Source organism: Salarias fasciatus (genome assembly GCF_902148845.1).
Source record: "Salarias fasciatus chromosome 7 unlocalized genomic scaffold, fSalaFa1.1 super_scaffold_4, whole genome shotgun sequence".
Classification (NCBI taxonomy): Eukaryota; Metazoa; Chordata; class Actinopteri; order Blenniiformes; family Blenniidae; genus Salarias; species Salarias fasciatus.
This window is the reverse complement of record NW_021941229.1, coordinates 20940291-20965681: the sequence shown is the minus strand read 5'-3', so window position 1 is coordinate 20965681 and position 25391 is coordinate 20940291. Positions and strand designations below refer to the sequence as shown.

Below are 25391 nucleotides of genomic sequence, written 5' to 3'. Positions count from 1 at the left end.
TGTATAGAGTTTTTAAGAGAAAAACATAAATATGGTTGGATAAAAGCATGTAAAACTGCCTAAAAGGAGGTAAAATGGTTGAAACAGCAAAAATGTCTAAATTGTCAACTAAAAATATTTGAAAATAGGAGAAAAACGGTTAAAGTCAAGTACATAAATAGGTTACATTTAATAAAATGTTCACGACTCTTAAAACCTAACTTCATAAATGCATCATAAGATATATTTTTGTATGTGTATCAAAACTACAGATGAAACTCAATGAGCTGCATTCCCCTCATTATAAAGGTTAAGTGTGCTTTGTGGCTCCAGACCAACTTGACTTGGCGGAAAGTCACATAAATGTCTCTTTTGGTCATAAAGGTTGCAGACCCCTCCCCTAGAGGATGGGTTCACTGACATAATCTCAATTCTTAACCTCCTCCAGAGTCATTTACTTGATCATTCTAACATTTCAATTCAATATAACATGTCAATTAACTCAGTTATCATCCTTGTAGATTTACAAATATACTGGAGCAGTGAGACAAAATACTGACTTTTTAATTGATTATTATTATTTAAGTCATGTAATTTCAAAAAGATTAAGTATTGCCACAACATTTTGTAACTGATTTTTTAAAATACCGGTAGTTCATGTCAAAATGAGCATGAGCTCCAGGAGGCGCTTTAAGTCCTCATCATGTAATATATAGAGCATGAATCTGCAGATGTTGTTAATATCATCCCACTGGGTTATATTATAAAACTTACAGCTGGAACATAGATTAAAAACTCTAATAAAGTGAGATTGCAACATTCATTTATTGATTTAAATAAAGTTATAGTGCCAGATTGATCTGTTCCAAATTTTAATTCCAGTTCAGTGAAAAATCAAACTTGTAACCTTCCCCTGCATGATGATGAAATGATTCCTTAAACTGGATTCATCAGTTTGTTTGATGTTCTTGAGGGAGACAATGAGCTGGTTAATCTGAATGTGAACCTACATTCTCTTTTAATATCAGGAATTTTCTCGTGCCTGTTTTTCTGAATGGGAAAAACAAAAACATTACATTTCTTTGATTTGCTTTCTGTCACCATTGCAACAATTCTTTGTCCATCCACCTAAAATGCATGTTGCAGTTGGTTTTACATGTTGGAAAAGATGAGTTGCATCACTTGGCTCACCTGAAATATTCAGAAGAGCCACTTAATTATTCAGGGACAAGTGGAGGTAATGAACCTGAAATATTTTTTCACAGTAAACAGAGGAAGTGTGCAGGCTGCAGCATGGCCATCCATTGACAACATGTCTGAAATTATTGCAACAAGATCACTGATGATTGCTCATTTGTTCCCACATTTAGGATTTCTGTGATAAATACTCCTGCAAGAGGAAGAAAAAAATAAAAGAAAAGATCCCAGCTTCTCTCTGCATCTCCTCTAATGAGTAAAAAGGCATGTTGCTGTTTGCACTGGAATAAGTGACTGAAGCAGCTCACCTCTGTGAAACACAGATATTATTTCTGAATTATGTTCCCAAGAACCACTTGCTCAAAACTGCTGACTGTTACCATGGCAACAGCAAATTTTGATGGTGGACCTTGTATATCATTGTATTTTATTGCTGTTGCTGGGAAATGACTCAGAGTGCTCTCAGTCACACATGCACAAGCTCGCAGGAATGGGACGCGGTGACACGCGGGGCGGCGGCAGCCCGCGGCACTGAACGACAACATAATTTTATACTCCCGTATTTCTTTCCTTTTTTTCTTTTTTCCGTTGGCAGCTTTTTATCTTTCACACCCAAGCACCACTTTTAAAAAGCCTTGGAAACAGGTAAAATGCAAATCATGTGGGCAGCACCAGAGAACAAAAGCACAGTGACAGGAAAAAAAAAAAAAAAAACACTGCTTCACCGAGGGAGAAATATCCTGAAAAATGTGCTTTTTGCTAAATAAATAAAGATTCTCCACCCATGCAACACGACTAATGGATCGCATATTGATGTCATTCTTGTAAAAATACCTCCCTTTTATTGTTGAATTTATGAAAAGTTGCTGATGAAGGCTTTTCAAGAGTTAGTTCCTTTTTTTTAGAACATTGTTCCAATTTAAAGTCAGTAAAGAAACACAAATTCACCCATCCATGCATCTTCTACCACCCTGGACCCCAGATCACCAGTCTGTCACAAGTAAAAACAGAGAAAACAGTCTTTATATTTGTAGAATGTAGGACGAAAGTATGTTTTTATTCTAATAAAGCATGGGCTGCATTATCACGAGCTGGATCAGGTAAAAATAAAAAAAGATGTCCTTCGGTTTACAAAGGTTTTGAATAAAATGACGTACTTTGTAACTTCTGGGTGAAAAAAATATGATTGGAAGAAAGATTTGTTGCTTCAGTTGTTAGCCCTCCCACCTTACAGTCCCTGGTTCAAGTCCAGGTCAGGCTTCTGAGTTGCTCTTTGTGTTTTTCTTTTTGCTCACTATTCAGAAATATGCATTTGTGGCTAATTACCCAGTCTTTGCTCCGACTCTGAGAGCAGCTCCCTTCTGGCTTCCCTGCAGTGGGTTTTGTGGTATGAGCGATTGATTTGTTTTCTGTAATTGTTCTCAACTTTTCCATGGTTCGTTCTGAGTCAACAAGCAGAAACGTGGAAGCCTCCTCAACCGCTCACTGCCTGATAAAAGGCTCATGTCAGAGACAAATATTTGGACTTTCCAGTCTATTTCATGGTGATCAACAGCTGCAACATTGTGGGTCCTTAAAGGTTCAGAATAGGGGAAAAAAAAAGAAGACTTTGCACTTTAAAAAATGAGAAAAAAAGGCACATCTTTGAATTTATGGCTCATCACATGCTCAACTGCCAAAAGTGCTCTTATGGGAGATTAAAATGAGATGGTCTCTCACTTTCAGGACAACTTAAGAGCTGGTTTATCACCTCACAAACGCTGCACCCAGGCCAGTGCCCCCCACAAGGAATATTTATTTAACCATCCAGAACTGTGGGGCACAGTTTGTTCTGGGTGTTTGATAAATGATTTATGACTAGGCTGAATTTTTGTTTCGCTTTCGGCCGGGCAAACAGCAGCAGAGCCAAGAATTTCCCAGGTTATTAAGGTTAATATCTGCAATGTCCAAAGCAAACAAGCCATGTGGGAGGGAGCCTTATATCTCGCTGCATCGTCATCTATATAATAAATAATAAACACTCTCAGAGAGGTAACAGTCAATTTGGGACATTGAAGCTTGCTGAGGGTAATTTCTGCAGAGGTAGAGGTAAAGAGAAGTGAGGGAGTCATGAAGTTTGTGTCTTTAAACAGAGGAGAAAGACTGAAGATACAAGATTCAAACACTGTGGATTCAGATATATTTTTCAAAATGCTTTTTTTGCCTTTTGGGTGGCACAGTGGATACGTGGTCTACACGTGGGAAATAACTTTGGATGTATAAGTTTATGCTTTATTCATAAAGCATAAACGGAAATGCATGTTTTTGCACTGTGGGAGCTAAAAGGAGTACATAAAGGTAACTGACATGTGCATGGGGAGAACATGCAAACTGTATTTGAAAAGGTCACCAAACCCAGACTTGAACCAGGAACATTCTTGCAGTGGGGTGAGAGCAACAAGACGACATACACATGCAAAGTCACAGAATCTCAGAGTAAAACAGCTGTTTGTTTAATATTCCATTTTGATATATTTACTTAAATTTAATTTGTGTAATAGATACAATATGTATAATAAGGTCAGTAGAAATATAGAAATAAAACATATATTATGTATTGCAAATATTGGTGAGTGACTTTCTATATCATGCATTTTAAATTATGCTGAAATTTCAGTACATTTGATGTCGTGTCATATTATAAACATGCTAAGCTGGTAAAAAGTAGGTGACCTTCGACCTTCAACAGTCATAATTCACTGATTCCACCATTTTTTTCCATTTCATTTCATAAGATTCATGCAGCATTCATTCAGTCTTTAGGGTGCCGTCTTATTCATTCATGTCTCTTCCACCTGTGGAGTGGAGCTTGCCGCTTTGACGAGACACCGCTGCCTGTCAGGACAAAAACACGTCACGAAAAGATGAAATCCTCGCCTGAAACCATCAGACTATGTAATCGGGGTGAGTGTAGGTGTGAGAATGTAAATCCACGTACCCCCGTCTGTCCTCTGGAGAAGTTGGCGTGAGCATAAAGGAGCACTGCGATGTCGTGATGTCCCGCTTCTAATGCGATGGACAGGGCCGTGCTGCCGTCCTGTTCACACATGAAAGGATCATTACAAAAGTTCTTAAATATATTTATAATTTATAAAATACAGCATTCCAAAAATGATGTGTAAGTGTTGAATCTTCAAGCTCCTGCAGAGATGAAGTCAAGACGACATGTTGGTCCTAGTTGTGCTGCTTTGGATGAATGCATATTCGGTTTCATGTTTAAAAACATCTGCGAGCAACTGCTCTTCATTGACTTGGCCTGTGCAGGTTTTTAACAACCTGTTGGGGAACTGCATGCTCATAAAGATGTGGTGACATGACTGAACTCTCATTAAAACATGGGAAATGAAAACCCTGAGAGGTGTATAAATGTAGAAATACAGCAGGAATATCAATATGTATAATCAGACCTATTTTAATTAAAGGGCCACATATGGCCAAATATGATCTCAAGTGGTCAAAACAGCAAAACTATAAATATGAATTTCTGGACAACGCCATATGTTGTCTTTTTTTGCGAAAAGGTCGAGAAGTCTCTGGAACTGCTTGAGCTCACCTTAGAGGTGACAATGTTCTTGAAAACATTTGTAAATATTTTAATCTAAAACTACTAAACCTCAACTATTTGCTGTGTGGTATATTTTAAGTTAGACTGATTTATAGGACTGTTTGTTTCAACGACTTTCTGATAGGAAGGACTTTATATAAACTTTAAGATTATTTCTACTGTTGCAGAAAGTTGTGCAATTTTTCATTCTGTAGTTATTCAATGTTCATCTGAAGTCTAATAAAAGAAAAAAGAATGTCATTACCAAAAAGAAACAAGTTTAAAATCTCAATTAAAAGTGAATCCAGTTTTATTTTCCACTCATGCCGCCTGGTGCAAAACTGTGAAATGTCCAAATATTGTTTGTTTTTTGGTGTTTTGTAGTATTCAACACGTGTATTTAGAAATTCGTCCTCACTGAGCGGCTTCGATTTTGCCGCTGCGTCATCAATAAAATAAGCGTTGATCTCTGGGCTCAGGTCTCAGTGTTGTGTTAAGTTCAGAACTCTGACTAAAAACACTGTAAAGTAATCAGACTCAAAACGAAACAAATTCCAGTCAATGCCTTATTTTGTCTCTTTCCACACTTCCAAAGTCATCCCACGGGCCAGATCAGACCTCTTCCAGTGTCGTGCAGCTTTTCTAATAAAACACCAGAAACAAAGATCCTGCGGTCAGCAGCCTCACATACACTGTCAGTCAGAGCGGCGTCGCACTGAGGCTGCGCCAGCAGCAGCTTCACGATGTCGGCGTGGCCGTGCTCGCACGCGCACATCAGCGCCGTGGAGCCCTCGTCGTCCGGGACGTTGACCTCCGCCCCCTGGGTGAGGAGCGCCCGCACCATGTCCATCCTGCCGTGGCTCACGGCGAGCATCAGGGCCGTCTGACCGGCCTGGACGGTGGCCAGCGAGGTGTGCAAAAAAAAAAAAAAAGAGACCTATAACATTTTTTAAATGCAGAGTAGGAGTGTCTTCATGGAGGACAATCAAGGAAAAAAAATCTTATAACTGTTTATGTGTCATTAAATCCCCCACTAAGTCTTTTCCTATGCTTTCAACTCAAAAATCCCATTTTACAACCACTTACTGTGCAAACGGATCACTAACTTTCTCTTGCAGCTGTATTTATATTCATGCGGTGTGAAAGCAGCGCTTCAAAGCCTCGAGTTATAACAAGACACCTGCAAGTGTAAAATGTCTCAGAAGGCAAGCATGCATTTTAACATAATAGATAGACTTATGCTCTTGAAACTGATGTGCAATTTATCGATTGAATGACAAATAAGATTGACACTGTGGCTTTAGGCGGGACACAAAAAAGGAAGACAAATAAAGCACAACAAAGCAAAAGCAGGACGGAAAAACAATGAAACAGCGGTGAGAGAATGTAGTGTTACTTTGTTCCAGCCTGCACTTTCCTCAGCCACGTCTCCACATGTTCAAATGACATGCTGAGTTACACAGACGGTGAAAAGCTTGTGGATCTGCACGGTAATCTCGGCATTTCACCGCGTCTCTTCGCTCTTCCTGTCTCTGCAGATTTTGGTGAAACGAGCTTTTCAGCCTTAAAGTGGATAATCACCCCTTTCGGGTCACCCTCATGCCAGGAGAAGCTCAAATTACTGACACTGACTTCACTGGCGTGACGTCTGACGGCCTTTCAACCTGGAAGATTCAGTCATGATTCTGCACTAGAACACAGGGGAGGGGGGAAGGGGGGGCTTTCTAGGGACCCCAAAGTGTCTGGAAACACCCCTGATATCAGTCACTATGGTGAATTACAACTAAGCAGGAATGAAAAGTAACATATTTTTCAGATATCTGTACTTTTCGGGTGCATTTTTAAAACTTTCTCTCCCAACAAGTTGAGCATAAATAAACAGCATGTAATGAAATGAGTTTACAACATCTACTTTTGCGGAGTGATTTGCAAGCGAAGAGACTTCAACGGCAGAAAAAGTCACTTTCATTTGTACCCTGAAAGAATCATTCACACCTTTTTTTTTTTTTTTTTTCCCGCCCCACTGTGCTGTAGATTGCCTGAGTTTCCAGAATTGGCAAGAAAAGCATCATAACCTCACCCTGACCTGGCTGGCCTTGGCATTGACATCTCCCTTGGAGAGAAGCTGCTCCACCACTCTCATGTTCTCTGGATTTTCCACGGCGGCGAGCGCCGCCAGCATGATGGGCGTGTAGCCCGCCGCGTTCTGCTGATTCACGTTGCACACCTCTGCGGGGATGGAGGTCCGTCGGTGGCAGCATGAATATGAAAAACAAAACAGCAAGAGTTTTAATGTGCAAACTCTTCAAAAACACAAAAACCCAATGTAAAAATAATAATAAATATTTAAAAAATTAAAAAATCTAAATAAATTGCATTCATTAAACCTGTTGACATAACTAAACACTGCAGCAGTTTCTGGATTCACAACAGTAGTGGAATCATCTCTTAGCGTTATACACAGGAAACTTTATCATTCAGCAAAAACACAGCTGTGGAAAAAGAGGTTTAGAGTTTAGAGTCAAATGTGTGAGAGTTGGCAGCCCTACAACGTACAAGAGCTTCACTAAATTTACACAGCTGCAGTTTTGAATATCTCTGATATCTCAGTTCTCAGAAACATGTATTTTAAGTAAAATTGTGCACAATTTCTTGTTACTTTTTAATTTCAGATTTCATGGGTGTTTTGTAGCTGCTGTGTTACTTGTAGTTAATCTAATTATGATTATGTGACCTTGAGGAGTAATAATGTTTTATACTTGTGCTTTTGTCACATTTATTCATTTATTTTTTTTAGCATATTTCTATTCAACCTTCCCTTGGATAGAAGATTTGGGTTTTATGTCTTTTGAAAGCAATCGCAAAGCTTTGGGATAAAGTGTGGGACAACGGTGCCGTCCTTCGTCGGGACACCTATTCTGTGGCCGCCTCTTCAATTTGTATAGAGGAATGTTTCTGAAAAGCCTGGTTCTGAATGATCATTCTGACCCATGTCGAGCCATTCAGAGCTGGTGAGAGGGTCGAAACGCCGCATTGTGAAACTTCAAGTGCACCCTCACTTCATCTGTAGTAATATTTTTTTTTGGAAATAATTAAACAATTTGGATCCAATATCAAAAAACATGAATAGAAGCTGTTCTATCAGTATTAAAGCAGATCAATATCTGTAATCACAACCAAGAACACGTGCACGCATTTTTGTGATGTTGTTTTTAAACACACTCACGCACACAGGTACTAATATTTTCACCCTTTTAGTAAATAAGCTGTGGTTTGATCAGTTGTTTTTTTTTCATAAATGATCACAATCTGTTGTGCAAGATGCAGAGTTTCACTTGATCAGCTATGCTCCTTTTTGCCCCCCAGTGGCAGATGGGAAGCATATTAAACTGCTGAGAAAAACCTGAACCAGAGCATTTATTTGGTCCGTGTGCAGCTGAATTATTCAGCTGTGTCCTTGCCGTTGTCTTGGGTGACTGTGGTGAAACACAGCTATGCAGAAGCTTTTAAATCACAGCAGGCCGAAGATCATCAGCCAGATTATTTGTTATTAACCTCCTTTTTAATGACGCATCAAAGTGGAAGCAGCAGATTTGAATAAAACTTCACAGCCAGAAGGAATTGAAAAGATTTAAAAAGCCGTAATACACAACATCTTCTGCTTTGTCTCTGAATGTTAATGTACCTGCATCCAGCAGCTTCTTGACAACACCGAAGTTGGAGTGTGAAACGCTGTAGTGCAGAGCCGTGTTTCCATTGCTGTCGGCCATATTAGCAACATGTTGCAATACTGAGGGTGAAATGGCCCGAAACGTGCATAAGTAGTCTTCCACAGTGTCGGGGGAAGCTGACTTGTGACTGGACACAGAGAACCACTCCTGCTGGAGCGTGTGGAGACAGTCCTGCTACAAGGAACAAAAAAAACAACAACAAAAAAACAACAAAGTACATCGGAAAAATAAAGCACATGTTCTTAAAATCATTCATAAATGTCTTCCAAATCGGTGGAGTTGAGTAATAACAGCAATTTTGACGTTGGACAGATAGAAATATTGGGTAATTGTAGTGATGTGACTGAAAGAAAGCAGACAAAGCAGCATAATCACGCAAAAAAGCTCAAAAATAAGAAAAGACTTTGGCGCCTGCCATTATGTTTCTCAGTATTTCCAGTTTCAATGTGATTGATTTCCCTTTCTGAAATATTCCTGTTTTTAATCCTCCTGCTGAGTTTTGTCTTGTTTTGAAAGTTTGTTTCCTGCAGAAAAGCCACTGTGCTCCAATTCAGCAAAAAAAAAAAAAAAAAAAAAAAGAAAGAAAGAAAAAGCTAGAAAATGACCACAGCGACACATTCCAGCTCTTTTTCTCTCCAATGCCAAAGTCATTTCTTTTTTAAATGACATACTTGAACACGCCCTGCACAGACTTCCCTCCACACCCGTTAAGGGACATACTATTAAATGTGCACATATATCCAGGATCACACATCTGCCCACACAGAAACTCGCAGGCTGGATAAATTGATCAAAACATACCAGTTCCCTGTTGGATAAAGTGTTGTCATCACTCAGGTGCATCTTTAAGGCTTGACAGGCAAAAAACATCCTTTCAGTTAACTTGTACCTGCAAGTAATAATAAAAAAAATATGGGTTACAAGATGGTAGAGGCGAACTGGAGTCTGGCTTTAACCCTATTTTTGATTCCTTCCACATTACCTCTGTTGTGTATATAACTTTACAGACCCTTTAAATCTCTTGTGGGAGCCATCTTTTCCCTTTCTTGCTTGGATTCCGTCTTGAGATGTCTCCCTCTGTGCTTTACTTCCTCTTATTTTCACTTCTTCTTGCTCATAACTTGAAACTGGGTCCAATCTAAGAAGCCAAATGCAAGAATTTAAGTCATTTGAGTACAGCACATCAGAACTTTCTCACTCATTCTATCAAGTCAAAGAGTCAAGCTGTGGGACACGATATGTGACATCGGAGTAAAGTTAGTGATTTGATGAATATATTTCCCTTTGCCATTCACTATTAATGTCTGGGGTGGGTGAGCTGCTTGACCAGCATGTGTGTTTGTTTCTTTCTTTCCTGAGATGTTGGAGGCATTTCATACCCACCCTGTCGTCACTTTCAGAAACTTCAGGTTTTTCCTGTTGCTGCTGCAGCTCTGGTCGCCGTTCTGCTTCTTCACAACGGTGCGAGGCTTTCCGGCATAATTTGACCTGTCTGAAAACAACCCCGCACACAACTACATTAACACTGTGGAATCTGAACTCGTTCATTTCATTTTTCAACCGTGCCACGTCTGTAAGAAACATGCATTTGTGGGACGATCAGCAGATCACAACTTTTAGCCGACTACGTCAAAAGCTGGTTGCAGAGTTCAAAGACAGCAGTGTGCTTCCAGGCTGGCGGCTGCGGCTGTTGTTGTGTTTCCTGAGAAGATTTAGCAAAATTTTAATTGGCGAAATCCACATTCTTCACTTTGCTCCTCATCCCACAAATGCATGTTCCTTACAAACAAGGTACTATTTAAAATCTGCAGAAGTAGCGTTGTTTCAAGAAACCCACAGTCCTCCAAACACAATTTTCTTAATTCCTGTGCTATGTTTAACTCTAGTTAAGTCTGACACTTAGAAACTTGTTGAAAACCTACTAGACATTCCTCCAAATCTGTCATTCTCATCTGAGGACGAAAAAACCGTCTCTGACGCTGGTTCCTCCTACGACGGCTTCAGTTTTAGACCCGGAGCCACAAACTGCCATGTGGTCCGAGCCGCCATCCAAAACCAGATGTCATTCCAAACATTGCGAGTGTATCCTTCAGGGGACACTTGCCAAGCCAGAGGTAACCACTTCCCCCTGAACCCAGAGTACAACTTTAAACCGGGCCTTGGGAGTGGCCTCCAAGTCAAATATTTTAAAGCTAAAAATATTCTAACACTCCCAGCGAGATGCAGTCTGGACATGATCGCTTGGAATTACAGAACAGCGGCTTAAACGCGCGCGATTACCTTGCAGAGCAGAGGACGCCTGCTCTTCCAACATCTTAATCATTCTTTTCACTTCTGATTCATTGCCGGCCTGTTGGCAGTGTCCTGGACTCAATTTGTCACACTGAGGAGAGTCAAGTGGAAGAGGAGACGAAGCCTGAATGTCTCCGCTGGCTGCAGGGACAAAAAAATAAAGAAAAAAATAAAGAAACAGTAGTTTTTGAAATGTATGCAAGTGGTTTTGCAGATGAGAATTACATTCAGTTCACTATGAAAAAGCATGAATTTTTTTTCTTTTTTGCTGCTGCTGACTGTAGGTGGGTTAACACTAAGATTTCTAAATATCAATTAAATCAAATTGTACAATCAACGCTCCTTCAGAAAAGAAGGAAAGCCTGAAAAAGGTGGTTTATCCAACTATCCTATTTTACAGCTTGTCAAGCTACAAATATCAATATAAAGTTTTACGTTTGTTGGTTGATGATAAATTCAGAACATCTTGAAATATCCTTCAAAAAGGTTGTTGATGAAACGTGAAAGTAATAAGTTCAATTTATTTTCTATCCTTTAAAGTTGAAGGAATTTAAATGTGTGTAAAAACTACTGATGCATTTCTGTCTGGCTAACATTTAAAGATAAAAGGTCACCTATTTGATTACTGTTACTAGTTTTTCATTTTTGATTTTTTCATTTTGGTTTTAGAGTTGTTGGAGTTTTTGACCGGCTGTGTCTCTGGTGGTATATTTTAATTAGTTGGTTCATTACAAGTGAGCAAATGCTGTGAGTAATAAAGCAAGTATTGAATGCAAATGAAACAAGATGCTGCCTCCTCAGTAAAAATGTTAACATAGTGTTCTGATCACGTCGACTTCTAATCAATACCTCTCAGGTGTGACTGAACATGACTTGTGTTACCTGCTGGCTGAGCGTTGAGCTGATGGATTTCAGCCTCCTCCTGTGTCGCAGCTTTGCTGCAGGCCAGCGGGGAGCTGCTGCCGTCGGTGCGGTCCTCGGTGAGGAGGTCTCCGTGCTCCCGGAGGAGCCACTGCATCTTCTCGATGTAATGGTTCAGCTCCTGGTCCCACTGCAGCTGCGTGGTTTTCTGGGTTTTCTGGTCAGGTGCGCTGCTCAAAGCCGACAGCTCCCGTATCCGTCCCTCACCCACCCCGACGCTCCTCGTCTTGATGGGGTCCGGAAGATGAGACGGTCCCGAGGCCATGTTCCGAGTCTTCAGTCCAACCAAGAAATTATCATTGATGTTTGTGAAACCAACTCCAGTGTCTCTGGTTACCTTCATGGCTGTCTCCGGTGTTTGCTTTGAAATGCTTTCCCCCAGATTTGCACCCACACCAACTGAACGGGTCTCCGTGGCGCATCTGATGCCTTCGACCCCGCTGCCGACAGAAACTGTTCGAGTGAGAGTGTGCGTGGTGTTGGTGTGCTTGTCTTGGGTGCTGAGGAGTGTATTGGTGCTGGAATCGGCGCAGAAAGCATGGCTGGTGTTGGTAAAGCGAGACACCGAACTGGACGAGGTGTTGGTCCGCTGTGAAGCCGTCTGGGGTGACGCCATGATTCCCAGATCAACCCCTCTGACTGGATCTGTGGACGTACCTTGAGAAGTCATTTCTTTGGCTTCACTGATGATCACATTAACTGAACAATCCCCACAAGCCACTGTGTGACCCTTTGACTTTTCCTTCTGAGGCATCAGCTGCTTCACTGGCTCCTCTGTGTTGCTTCCTGCGTCGCAGACTCTCACCTCTGTCCCAACCGCTTGTGTGCTTGTAAAAACACGGCTCCCCGCTGCCTTGTCCCGGGTCTCCACTCGCTCTCTGACCTCCCATCGGTTCATCGGGACATCTGGCCCGGTGGAAACACTTGTCACCGCGGGTTCACAGGATACTCCCACAGTCCTCAGCTCTGTGGCTTCACCTGTGCAGGCGTCTCGGAGCTCTGTGTGGTGGCCCACTCCCTGACTCGTGGTGTGAGGTCCTGCCTCCGTACCGACGCTTGCGGTGGACGGCCTGGCCAAGCAGGCCTTATCAACCCGGTTTCTAGCTCCTGCTGCCTGTAGCTCCAGTTTCAGGCGGATCAACTCCGTCTGGAGAGCTGATTCTTTTAATTCTGCTTCCAAGTAACAAATTCTCTCCTTCAAGGCGGCGTTTATCAGCTGTTGGAGCTCAAGCTCGGTTTCCTGATCGCTGTGAATCCCGAGATTGACCTCAGAGACTTCCGTAGCAATGGACCGCATCTCTGCCTGATCAGTATTTACATATTTGTTTTCTTTGAGAGGTTCACACATTTCTTTGTCCATTCCAACTGCAACTGACTTAACAGCTTTGTCAGAGTTGGGACACTGATTTTTTCCATGCATTGCCACTAAATGCCCGCCTTTCATGGCTCGTTCCCACGCTCGCATCTCCTCGGTCAGTTGCCTGAAGTCGGCGTCGTCATTTTCATCTTCAGTTTCACTCCCTTCCGCGCCACACGCTCTTTTCCAAACCATCTCATTTGAACAATCATTGCCACTTTGGTTCCTGAGCTGAGAAGCCATTTGCCTTTTCTCTTCCTGAAGAACTGAGATTTTCACCTGCAGGACGGGGATGAGCTTCACCTGCTCCTCCAGCTCTTTCAGCCTTTGCAGGGCTACGACCATCTGGTCGCGGACGTGCTGCAGGTGCGTGGGGCCGGGACTCGCGACGGGAGTGCTCCGGCCAGAGCTCTGCGGACTCAGCCTCAGGCAGCCTGTGCTGCCTCGGCTGCTCAGATAGAGGTGCATGTCAGATCCCGTACCGGCAGGTTTGTTCCCATTGTTGTTGTGATTATACGCCCCCAAGCCAGTGAAAGGGGAGAGCGACCCGGGGGAGCTCACGCCTCCAAAGCTGGCCAGTCGGCGACGGGGGAACGGCTGAGGTGGCTGACCGGTCGCTTCCTGGGTCGACTGCTTGCTGGTCTCTGCACAGGTATTTTCCATCACGGGGCTTTGTCTTTGCGAGGCGAGTGATCTGGCAGCAGGCTGTGGCTTTAACTCAGAGACGACTTGAGCGGTTGGTTGAACTTCAGTCCTGGAGGGTTTGTTTTCCAATAGGTTAGTGTGTGGCGGAGGCAGAGGAGGTCGACCTCTCGCTGTGGAAGACATGCCGAGCAGTCTCGTATCGTCACTGACAGACGATAAGGACTCTGCAGAATACCACTGGCTCGACGACATGCCGCTCTGTGATTTCTCTGCATTGTTGGCGGCCACTCTGGGCCTCCTCCTGAGGCTTAGTCGCTTAATGGTGGCACAGTTTTGGAAACCGTCCGCACACTTGAGGTGGTCCACGTCTGGCAGATAACTGAAGTCAATCCCCCCAAAGTTCGGGACGCAGTCCTCGGTAGTTTGACCTGTCGCATTAAAACAGGGGAACAGGCTTGTAGATAAAGAGTCTTAAAAAAAATAAGCACTTGGTCGAAAAGCTGGAAATACAAAACATAGTGTAAGAACTTGTGAGCGTCTTTACATGTTTAATGTTTCGATTTCAAATTCAAAGGGTACTTAAAAGGGTACAGTACTTAAAATATTCAAAATGCAACCATTGAGATTGTTTTCAATCATTTAAACCCCTGAAAACATTTTTTGCTGTAAGATGTTTCCTGAAATCCTTCAAAAGTATTAACTGAACTATAAAACCACAACAAAACACGAATATTTGAAATCAAAAAAGAGATCTTGGGGCTTTATTACAAAAAAAACATGCTGAATATACAAACTCCACAGCTTCATCCTGCTCCAGTTCATAAACCTTCTGGCTCTAAAATTATTCATCGTCTGGACTTACCTCAGTAAATGCTCATCAGAGACCGTTTTCTACTTGAATCTCCTCAAAGCGTTTCTGACTTTAATCTCTCAGAGTCGGTCTCTCAAGAGGAGGAGAGGCAGAGGAGGACTCACCAATATTGTAGACACTGTTTTCAGTACTCTTCAAATGGTATGTGTCTCTACATAGACTGAGTCTACTCTATAATTACTGCGCAACTCTCCCTCGAAAATGGCCAACCATTCTCCTGGCAGCCTGTCCGAACCACAGACATCTCCCAAGCATTTAAGCCCCGTGGATAAGCACAAGAAAAAGCCGAGCAGATGCTTCAAATAATGTAATTGTAATTCATCGAAAGTAACCCACGCTGAAAAAAAAAGCCTATTTTATTTGACAACATTCACTTCAATAAACTAAAAGCCTAAATACAATTTGTGAACGACTTGCAGAAAGCCATAGAAATGACATGCGCATTAAAAAGTTGCTAGTATGACAGAAATAACGGTTACCTGACAGGTTTCTCATGATGTAGCTGCCATGAGCCATGAATGTGTCCGGAAAGTACCACAAATGCAGCTTTATTTCCACAAAAAAAAAATAAAAATCTTGATCTGCAAAAAGGAAAAAGAAAGCAGTGTAAATTAACTTCACATCTTCGTTGGTCGCCCTTTGCTGCCTCCCACATCTCTTCCGCAGCACGTATCCAGCCAGTCAATAGCAGCTAACATTACACTGCTTGCATAAAGGAAATGCAATACCGGGCCGTGACACATTATGGTTAATTCTGCAAAAGTACAGAGAGCGAAAAGCTGAGGGCACAACAGAGTGACTCACCTCGATGCTATGCTGTATCACGTTCTCATCAGTAAGCACCTTTTGTCTGCAGCATGCTTTCTGGAGGCCACCTTTCTTCACAGAACACTTGTGCAATTGTATTTTTTGTCATTCGATAGAAAGTCAACTACCTAAAAGCATGTTATGAAAAATAAATAAATAATGGGGATCAAAGAATTGACATTGAGCTCAAAAAAGCATTTTCTGCATACCTTTCTTATTCTTTATAGAGTTCTGTATGGTTCATTGACGGAATCAAAGTCCACAGTTTAAATACAGAAAACATCTCAAAAATATCACTTTTCTGGAAAATGCTGACATAACAGCAAAAAGAAGTTCCCCCAAAGTATCTGGTTTGCAGGTACACTGCATGTGAAACAGTGGTTAGTAAAGTTGCTGCACAGAATTAATTTCACTATAGTTCGAACCTGCTGGCAGGGATTTTCTGTGGAGTTCTTCTGTTTCTCCTGCACCAGTGTCAAAAGTTTAGGAATACATGTTGCATGCATGTATACACCTGTGGATGATTTGAATAAACAAGCAAGAAAAAAATGTTGAAAATTGCATGTACCTTGGCTTGAAATTCATGAATACCAGATATTTGAAGACATTTTTTTTAATCGATTATAAACCAGTCGATTGGTTAATGTATGCAATGGTGCATGGCAAATCCATGCATCGCTGCATCTCTCCACTGATGTCTAAAGACACTTGTTTTCATCTGAAGCCTGTGTGAACAAGTTGACATGGCATCCAGCCTCAGGGAATAAATCCAAAATGTTTACGGAATTGTCTTCAGAGTCGCCACGGCGGCCCAAAGCACCACTTCAGCTGCTCTCAGATGAACTCAGAAAAAAAAACAAAAAAAAAAAACATTTGGAGGACAAACATTCAAATCCAGTTATCAGACCAAAGGAAACATAAAAGCCAAATGTCCAAGGACCACTGAAAACAAATCATAGAATCTTCTGGCGTCCAACTAACTCTAAAATCTAAAATCATGAGTGAAATACAAGACTAGGATTGTTTCTAGGGAAGTTTATAAAAGTCTGATCTATATTCGTGGAACACTAAACACATTCACATGCCACTGTACTAAACAGAAAACACCAATCAAGGATCAGTAATTTACCTGCATCCATCCCAGAAATCAAGAAAAAACTTGGCAATATTTATGAAAGATCCACATTTCTTCCTCCAACAATTCCCTCCAATCAACCCTGCAACCTACAGTATGTTACAGTGTTGTGTTGACGTCTGCTTCACACGCTGAAGCAAGCTTCTAGTTTGAGGTTAGAAGACGCACCTCCCTTTGGAAAACCAACTTCAAGGCAAAACTGAATGAATGTAGGACGAGTAACACAGAATTGTATCACCTTTTATGATCAGGTTTCATAATTCTTTGACACAAATATGTATCTGTGTATAGTTTCTGTTATAATGCCAAGATCAATAATAAAACTGAAGCCCAAAAATGTTCCATTATTAGTTAATATGAACTCACACAGCCAGACTGCAATGCTTTTCAAACATAGGGAATCACCGCCTTATAATTTAGAATAAGACAGAATAACTATCTTGTGCAGTTAATGTGCCCTCTCCTAGATTCTGAAGCATTTAGGCATTTGTTTACCTTTCAATTCTGAACTCTTGAACTCCTTCCTATTATCCTCCTTTATATTCTGTTAATACAAACTTAGACCTTAATGTTGTATAAATGCATGTAGTGGCAAGAAAATACCCCTGAACTAATAGAAATTGCTTTATTGTGAGCATTCATGGGTCATATGTGATCTTTCTGCACCCAAGTTACACACACAGACAGTTTTAATGTACTTAGCCACAAATCTCTGATATCTCTTTAAATATATACAGTGCCGCTGGAAAAAGTAAGTCAACCTTAAGATAATAACTCAATCAGGAGCCAAGTGGAGTTGGAAGTTCTCAAATCTAAAGTTCAATCAGTGAGATGAGATTTTAAACTGCAGCAGTTAATTTGAATTGTTTAAAAATCTTTTTTCTTTTTGTCTTTACAAGTGACCTACTGATTTGTAGCACACTTCTCAAAAAGAGGCATCCAAGGACCTTCAATCAAAAACGATCATTTTGCATCGCGCTGAAAGTGGATCCAAAGTCCTCTCAAAGACTTATGATTATTCACCACCAGTCCACCGGGAGTCAGATTGCCCACAAACAGAGATGATTTAGTTCTCGGGCCACTCTTATTAGAGGGGATGGCCAGCCAAGTTCTTTTCAAAGTCAACTAACTCAAAGTCAAATTGGCTGAGTGCGGAGCGCTCAGTGAGGTTAAAGAAATGTCTACAATGAAGAGATGAAGATTCAGAAAGCATCTGCTTCCTTTAAGAAAAAAGCCCCTTACACTGAGCGATCAAGACATGATGAAACTGAAGTTGATTTGTTAGAGAAAAGCACTTCATATGGTGTAAAATGATCCCTTATACCTGCTTGAGGACATCATGCTCACATCAGCTGCTCTGCTCTTTACTGCAAGGACGGGAAATTAATTTAATGCTTAGTCAAAGTGTGCAGGGTAATATTAAGGTGGCAGTCAGCCAGCTCAACAGATGATGGATCACAAACATGAAAGTAAATCTGTAAGAATGGCAACAAAAGGCAGGATATCCTTGGATCCACATACATTTTTCCACATTTTTTTACTGGTACTCAGAACATGCTCAGAAGGAGACACATGCAGTGTCTAATATGGCAAATCTGCACTCAGAGTGATCTGATGACATTTACCCAAAAAATACAAAAAATTGAAGTCATGTTACACCGCAGAGTAGGTGAAATTAATAACAAACAATAAACATTTATGGTCAACTCTGTCAACCTGAACACAAAACATCGTTGTGATGAGTTGAGAGCTGCTAACATGTTCTTCATACAAGGGTTTCTCCACTCAGTTCTCTACCACCAGTTTCCTCGCAGTCCAAAAACATACCACATTTTTCTTGGCTTTGCTCTATTCTAACCAGTTTATAAATTCAGTTTCATTCTTTTGTTCTTTTTTTTTTTTTAATTCTAATATCGTGCTTGGCTGTCTGTCTTCCTAAAGGATTTTCCAATCCAGTGCACATTTTTAAACGCATTTTTCAAATTCATTATCTTGTCATTCCTTGTTTTGCTCTGCTTCCACTGCAGGAGTGGTGCTATATATATATAAAAAAAAGTTTCACTGATTGGTTAAGACTTGTGAATTCAGCTTGTGTGACAGAGTTCACTTCACGGTGTTCACACTTTTCTTTTCACACCTTGAAGCCCATCAGTTCTTCCAGAGAAACAAGCCTGCTCTGACAAACAGGAGTCACAGTGTTGCTCAAGTCTGACGCCTAGTGGTCACACTGAGGAGAATAAAGCTGCAAGATATAAGTTAAAGACGTGGCGTTTCTTGCATTAAATGCGCTCAGATGGCTCAGATCTTTCTCTTTTAAAGTGCACAAAAACTCACCTGTCAGATTGCACCGCCTGTGAGGAGACGCTCAGTTCTGCAGAAAGGGATGTCAGGACTTACATGCTGAGCTGGTTTCCAAGTTAAAAAAAAAAAAAAAAAGTCTCACGGTGTCGTTTCAGTTTAAAATAGTAAAATGCCTAATTTTCCAAACACTAATTCAAGCAGAACGTCTTCTCCTCTTCTAATTGTTTTCTGGCTGTTTTTATAAGAAGTTGTCATCCCGTACAAGCGTAGGACGCACACCGCGCATGCGCAGACCACCGTCAACCTGCCGGACAGGCGCTGCTGGGAGTCAGTCAGGTGATGCGAAGTGAAATATTGATGAAGTCTTTTCTTCTATTTACTCGATTACACCACACAATCTCCTCATCATCTTCGTCTTTCTTGACTCTGAAGCTCCTGCTTTCAGAAGTGATGAATTATTCCAAAAAAGTCAGTCCACATGTTCCGTCTGCTCTGGCTGCACGCGGTCGACACAGCTGCAACTTCACCCTCAAATTAATTAGATGTGAAAAATGAAACTGATCACTCTACATCTTTCAGTTTGTCTCCCGGGTCTGTTTTGAAATTGTTGAAAGATAAGACTTAATCAAAGTGTCTCATATTGTTTCCAGAAAATGATTCATCAGAACTGTTTCTGCAGATTTGCCAGTAATGATAATTTGAATGAATTTAAGCTGTTCATTCTTTTTGAGCACGTGTAAGCTACACAGCGACATCATGTGGACATAGTGTGGAAATGCATTATCTGAAGTGTTTTAGTGTGGTGCTCTTTTGGTACAGCAAAGAACATTTTTACGGACTTTCCAAGTTTTTTTTCAGAAAGACTTTGTAAACTCAAAATATATAACAATAAAATCAGTGCTGACCAGTATCATAGTATTCAGCATTAATGCCCTACAATTAAAAAAAAAAAAACATATGCATGTGAACATGCATTCTGCGAGTGCATACTTCTGTAAATACCTGAGAAGTTTTAGCAGATGTGTAAAACATTACTGCATTACTGCATTGTACTACACAAGGTAATATTTAAGAAGAGAAAATTAATTGAATATTTTTTAATAGAAGTGACCCTTAATGTTCCCAACTGGTTTATATTTAGTGAGTTTTTAGGGAAAAGGAGGCAAAGAGAGTATTTTTGTTTTTTTTATTGTACTTCATTCTTCTAAATTCAAGAGAAAGAATTTCGACTTATAACTGTTTATAGGTTACTGGGCTCCCTGCTGCTCTTTATATTGCTTTTTCCAACTGTTCCAGCCCAGCTGAGATGAAACTGGACTGTAAGTATAGATGGAACTAAGTCCTGGTTTGCAGTTTGAGTTCTACTGACTGTGAATGAAGGCGGGATACACCCTGCAAAGGTCATCAGTCCATCACAGGACAAACTCAGAAAGACACACACAAACAGTCACGTTGACGCATTGACACAAATTAACCTCAAATATACGGTTTTGATGCTAAATGAAAACCATTGCTTGAACAGTATCATGCTTCTGTTTATTTTTACCCAAAGCATCATGCATACGGTGTATGTTCATGTCCATACTGCTGCTCTCTGTGTTAGTCATTACTCTCACTGCTCTCTCGCTGGGTTCAAAGTTCATCTTTGTTGTGAAACACATCCGTGACTCGTTTTGCGCAAGTTTTATGATGTAAGTGACTCAATGAGCCACAGGAAGATACCGACCACGATACATTTGTGGCTCAGAGATCCTCATAAACTAATTCTCTGCATGCTGGGACACACAGTTTGTTCCACCGCGTCCTGTTTGGTTGTCGTCTTGCTCGTACGTCTTTATCACCACATGTAGAACTGAAGACATCAGGTAGAGTATAGACCGGGACAGACAGCGCCGACTTGACCTTTACACTTCTTGGGGATCATGCAGAGGAAGCGTGTCGACGCGGGCTGAGCAGATCGCGAAATGTGCTGAGGCGGTCATATATGGACCGGAGTTGTTTTTCTCTCGGAAACTGATTTCCGTGCTTGCTCTCCAACGTGTGTAAATTTTGGCCTGATAAATGTTAGACTGGCAAAGAAAATGCAATAAACTGTTCAGTTTAAACTAAACAATCAAAATGGCTCAAGGTAACCGGTTAAATAGAAGAAGAAGTCATGCAACCAGCTCAAGTAGTGTTTGTTGATACTGTCAGGGAAATAAGGAATGAACTACAGTTTAAAAAGTTTCTGTTCAAGGTTTTTTTTTTTTTTTTTTATTGAAGATCATGAAACAAAAACCAGCTGTGTTGGGGCTAATTCAAAAACATGCTCATTCAAAAATGCTTCCTGGAGCTTATATAACCTCTGCCAGGTCTGCGAACTAGTGAAATAAACTCAAGCGAATCAGGCGTTTTCTCACTTTTCAACAAAAATGCTCACTATCTTTGAACTTTGCTCTTTTAAACCCTCAGTCACAGAGGCGATCAAACCCACCTCTGTGTGTGTGAAAGGAGAGCTGTGATTGGTCAGGAGGGAGGCACTCCCCCGTCGCTTCCCCCCCCATCTCTGCTCTGGAGTTCACTTTTTAACTTTGGAGAAACACTAACCTGTCTCACATTAGGTCCCAGTCCCGGTCCCAGGCCTGACAGCAACATGTCCGACAAAGGAGCTTTTGACACCAACGTGCTGACCCTCACCAGGTTTGTTCTGGAAGAGGGCAGAAAGGCCCAGGGCACAGGTGAGCTGACAACGCTGCTCAACTCCATCTGCACAGCTGTCAAAGCCATTTCCACCGCTGTCAGGAAGGCTGGGATTGCAAACCTGTGAGTACCTGAACTTTCCTTCGCGAATAAAGCAGAAATTTAGTGTTGTGCACGTACCTGAATGTCACTTTTGTTTGGTGGATTAGTGTCTCGTTGGTTTTCAGGTGAAGTCGCTGTCAATCATTCACAATAAGCTAACAGATGTGCTTAAAATACTTAAAAGGAATGCAGATCGTTCACTTTTGCTGTTGTCTCACAGTATGGCAGGATGGGATGGGTGTCAAACTTACAACTTGTAGAGCAAGTTTTTTTTTTTTCTCCTGTTGGGACATTTCATTCTATTCTGTACCAAATGAAATATTTGTAATAATTGAAACATTTTTATATTGAAGTTACAGTATTCTTTTTTTCCAAAAGTGTGGATTTTATCAAAAATGTGTATTTCATACACCAGAACTGATACGAGTTTGAATCCTCTGCAGTCTGGGACAGGAATCTGTGAGCTATAAGCTAATGGTCAAGTCTGCACATGTGCACAATCCCTGAGGTCAAAGATCAAGAAGATCGTTGACTTTCAGACCTGGTGCAGACATTTCTTTGTGGATTATCGTTGTTATTTACCTTTTCAAACTGCACCTCTTTCCACAGATATGGCATCGCTGGAAGCACCAATGTGACGGGGGACCAGGTGAAGAAGCTGGACGTCCTCTCCAACGACCTGGTCATCAACATGATCAAGTCCTCCTTCACCTCCTGCGTGCTGGTGTCGGAGGAAGACGAGAAAGCCATCATTGTGGAGCCAGACAAGAGGGTACGAGCATCTGCACGCATGCAGAAATGCCTGCATGTGTTGTTTTGAATTTGCATCGTCAAAAAAAAAAATATTTCTTGACCAACAGGGAAAATACATTGTGTGCTTCGATCCTCTGGATGGCTCCTCCAACATCGACTGTCTGGTCTCCATTGGAACAATCTTTGCTGTCTACAGAAAGGTCAGTGATAATGCATGCAGAATGAATCTACGAGGCTATTCAAGCCGCAGCAGCGACCAGTGAGTTTATGTTTTTAGCCATAAAAGCTGCACATCTATAGAGATCGCTCTGTGGACAGTTCAGACTGAAATAACTACATCAAACTGTTCATAAAGAACAAAATGTTTAACTTTGACAATCTTCTGAATCCTTATGAATTGACTCTGATACTGATATATTTGTTCAGGACAGCGTTGGCATATTAAATGAGTATTCAAGTATGATGAATCTCTATGCAAAGTTTTTTGTGAAAAAAAAAAAAAAAAAAAGCCAGGAAAATTTGAAATGGTTGTGCGGTTTCTTTGCTGACATACTGAAGAAATTGTGCTGAACGATGATGTGCTGCAAACACTGAGAGAAAAGCTGCTCACATTGGACTCGGGCCTAAATAAAACCGCCGGTGTTTTTCTAACTGTATGCCACATCTCATTGGTTCTCGCAATTGCTTCTCCTGATGCACGTCGCAGACCACAGATGGGGAGCCATGTGAGAACGACGCGCTGCAGCCTGGGAGAAACATCGTGGCGGCCGGCTATGCCCTGTACGGCAGCGCCACCATGATGGTCCTCTCCACCGGCCAGGGAGTCAACTGCTTCATGCTCGACCCCGTGAGAGATTTACCATAAACACAATGTGAAGCGTTCTAGAATTCCAGCATTTCATTCCTGCTCATAACGTCCGAGTGCTTCTGTGCCTTCTCTCAGTCCATCGGCGAGTTCATCTTGGTGGATCGTAACGTGAAGATTAAGAAAAAGGGGAAGATCTACAGTCTGAACGAAGGATACGCACAGCAGTTCTATCCAGATGTGACGGAGTACCTGCAGAAGAAGAAATTCCCAGAGGTAGAGCCATTAAATGAAAGGTCAAAGGGTCACTTCACCAGTCATCCATCCATCCTTTGGGTCATTTTTGTGCAGTTCAGTTCAGTTCAGTTAACACGCCACTCCATCATTCACAACGCCGTGAGAGCAAAGCATTTTGGGCTTGTTTCAGGACAATTCCGCTCCTTACGGCAGTCGCTACGTTGGCTCTATGGTGGCCGATGTTCACCGTACGTTGGTGTATGGAGGAATCTTTTTATACCCCGCTAATGTGAAAAGTCCGAAGGGCAAGGTGAGTGGGCGGAGCTTCAGCCGTACGTTTGAAAATGCGGGCGTCGGACATTAATGCATTGTGCTGATTGTCTCTCGCTTCCTGTTCGCCAGCTGAGGCTGCTCTATGAGTGCAACCCCATGGCCTACATCATGGAGCAGGCCGGAGGCATGGCCACCACCGGATCCGTCGCCGTCCTGGACATCCAGCCCACCGCCATCCACCAGAGGGTCCCCGTGGTCCTGGGCTCTCCCGATGACGTGCAGGAGTACATTTCCATCTACAAGAAGCATAATAAATGAGGTGCTGTACTAAGAATGTGCAAAAGAAGACTTTAGCCTGCACCTCGTCCAGTGAGATGCATCCAAATACTGACTTTCTCTCCGTTTTTCAGTGTCATCACCAGGTTTGTTCTGGTAGTAACTTAAACGAGAGGCTGTGTGCGGACATTCAAGGTGCTTTTCGTTCATTCCCTCTGTTGCACTGAAGAAGGAACGAAGAGCTTCGCCGAAGCCACTGACTCTGCTTCACACTGAGCTCATTTCACCTCGCAGCTCTGTGCGTGGTGAGAGTCATTCTGTATTTTATAAATAAACACAAACACAAAGATGGAATTGTTTCTGTTAATTCTGGTTCTCCGAGTCCGATTTGGATGTTGACGGTTGACTTTTCTTTCACAAAGGGAAAAGTCTGTGTTTTCGCTCATGACAAACCCAACAATTTACAAGTAGAACATAATCTTTTACCGGTTATGGCCAATTTGCTGCAAAAATGAATGTGTTTGTATCACATTCATGCCAGCTGATTCATATTCCCCACATACCAAACATCATATTGGAAGCACTTTGCTACCAAAACGCAGCTCGTGTAATGTCACATATTTTCATCATTGCTGTTTTTTTATGTGTCTGCATGTAACATTCAGCTTCATCTAACATCTGCTTGAAGGAAAAAAAACACAATTTTTTTTTCACATAATAGTGAGACATTTAGGCAATAGTGAGGGAACCACATGCAAAGGAGCAATTACTATTTCAGACAATTCAAAAGAAAATTACAGACTGAAATGAAAGAATGATGTTTACACATTTTTACTTGAAAAAAGAATCCAAAATTTGCTCTGTATTATAAACCATCTGCTGTTGCACATTGTTGATGTAGTTTTTACTTTTCTCTCCGGGAATACACACAATAAGCCAAATGTATCTGAACAATAGAAACCATTTTTCTGAACAATGCTGCCTATAAAGCTGATTATAAAACTCATTTTATTGACACCAGAGCATTTCAGGACAGAAGCACAGATGTTAGGAAAAAAAAAAAAAACTAAGAAAAGGACATCATTGTTTCCCATGACATTTAAATAACTGCAAAATTGGTCCATTTAAATAAAAAAAGATCCTAGAGTTTGGCTAAAAAAACTCACTCTGTGGACAAAGTCTGCTGACAAACCAGTGTGCGTACATGCAGTATGCATAAAACACACAAAACAATCATCTTTTTCCAGAATATAGCTTTATTTATTTTTAAGAAAACCATCTTCCAAATTAATGTTTTCCATATTACAAGATATATATTGTTCACTTTTATCTTTCTGGCCTTTTGTCAAACTTTTTTTTGCTTTGAAATTATTGAGAATGAATCAAGACAACAACAAATGTGGATCTATTGATTATTCTATTCAAACACACATTTTTTTACAACTAT

The 25391-nt window shown here is 41.3% G+C and overlaps 2 protein-coding genes across 3 annotated transcripts; one reads left to right on the top strand and one right to left on the bottom strand.

Annotated features, from left to right (window-relative positions):
• Positions 1–3651: 3651 nt before the first annotated feature.
• On the bottom strand, positions 3652–15092 carry LOC115383464 (KN motif and ankyrin repeat domain-containing protein 1-like). Its single transcript, XM_030085655.1, has 11 exons — positions 15056–15092; positions 11665–14133; positions 10771–10914; positions 9874–9982; positions 9473–9628; positions 9292–9379; positions 8445–8664; positions 6846–6988; positions 5451–5651; positions 4154–4252; positions 3652–4050 (listed from the first exon to the last, which is right to left on the bottom strand). The coding sequence occupies exons 1-11, from the start codon at positions 15090–15092 to the stop codon at positions 3988–3990; spliced, it is 3729 nt and encodes a 1242-aa protein (XP_029941515.1). The 3' UTR covers positions 3652–3987.
• A 5479-nt stretch (positions 15093–20571) lies between these two features.
• fbp1b (fructose-1,6-bisphosphatase 1b) lies at positions 20572–24230 on the top strand. 2 transcript variants are annotated; one of them, XM_030085165.1, is made up of 9 exons: positions 20572–20684; positions 21420–21621; positions 22210–22372; positions 22461–22553; positions 23060–23200; positions 23297–23434; positions 23586–23705; positions 23798–23987; positions 24079–24230. In XM_030085165.1, exons 2-8 carry the CDS (start codon positions 21452–21454, stop codon positions 23984–23986), a joined length of 1014 nt encoding a protein of 337 aa, XP_029941025.1. In that variant the 5' UTR covers positions 20572–20684; positions 21420–21451; the 3' UTR covers position 23987; positions 24079–24230. The 2 variants fall into 2 exon arrangements, with proteins under 2 accessions (XP_029941025.1, XP_029941024.1); XM_030085164.1 differs by lacking the exon at positions 20572–20684 and having other exon boundaries at positions 21402–21621.
• Positions 24231–25391: the final 1161 nt, after the last annotated feature.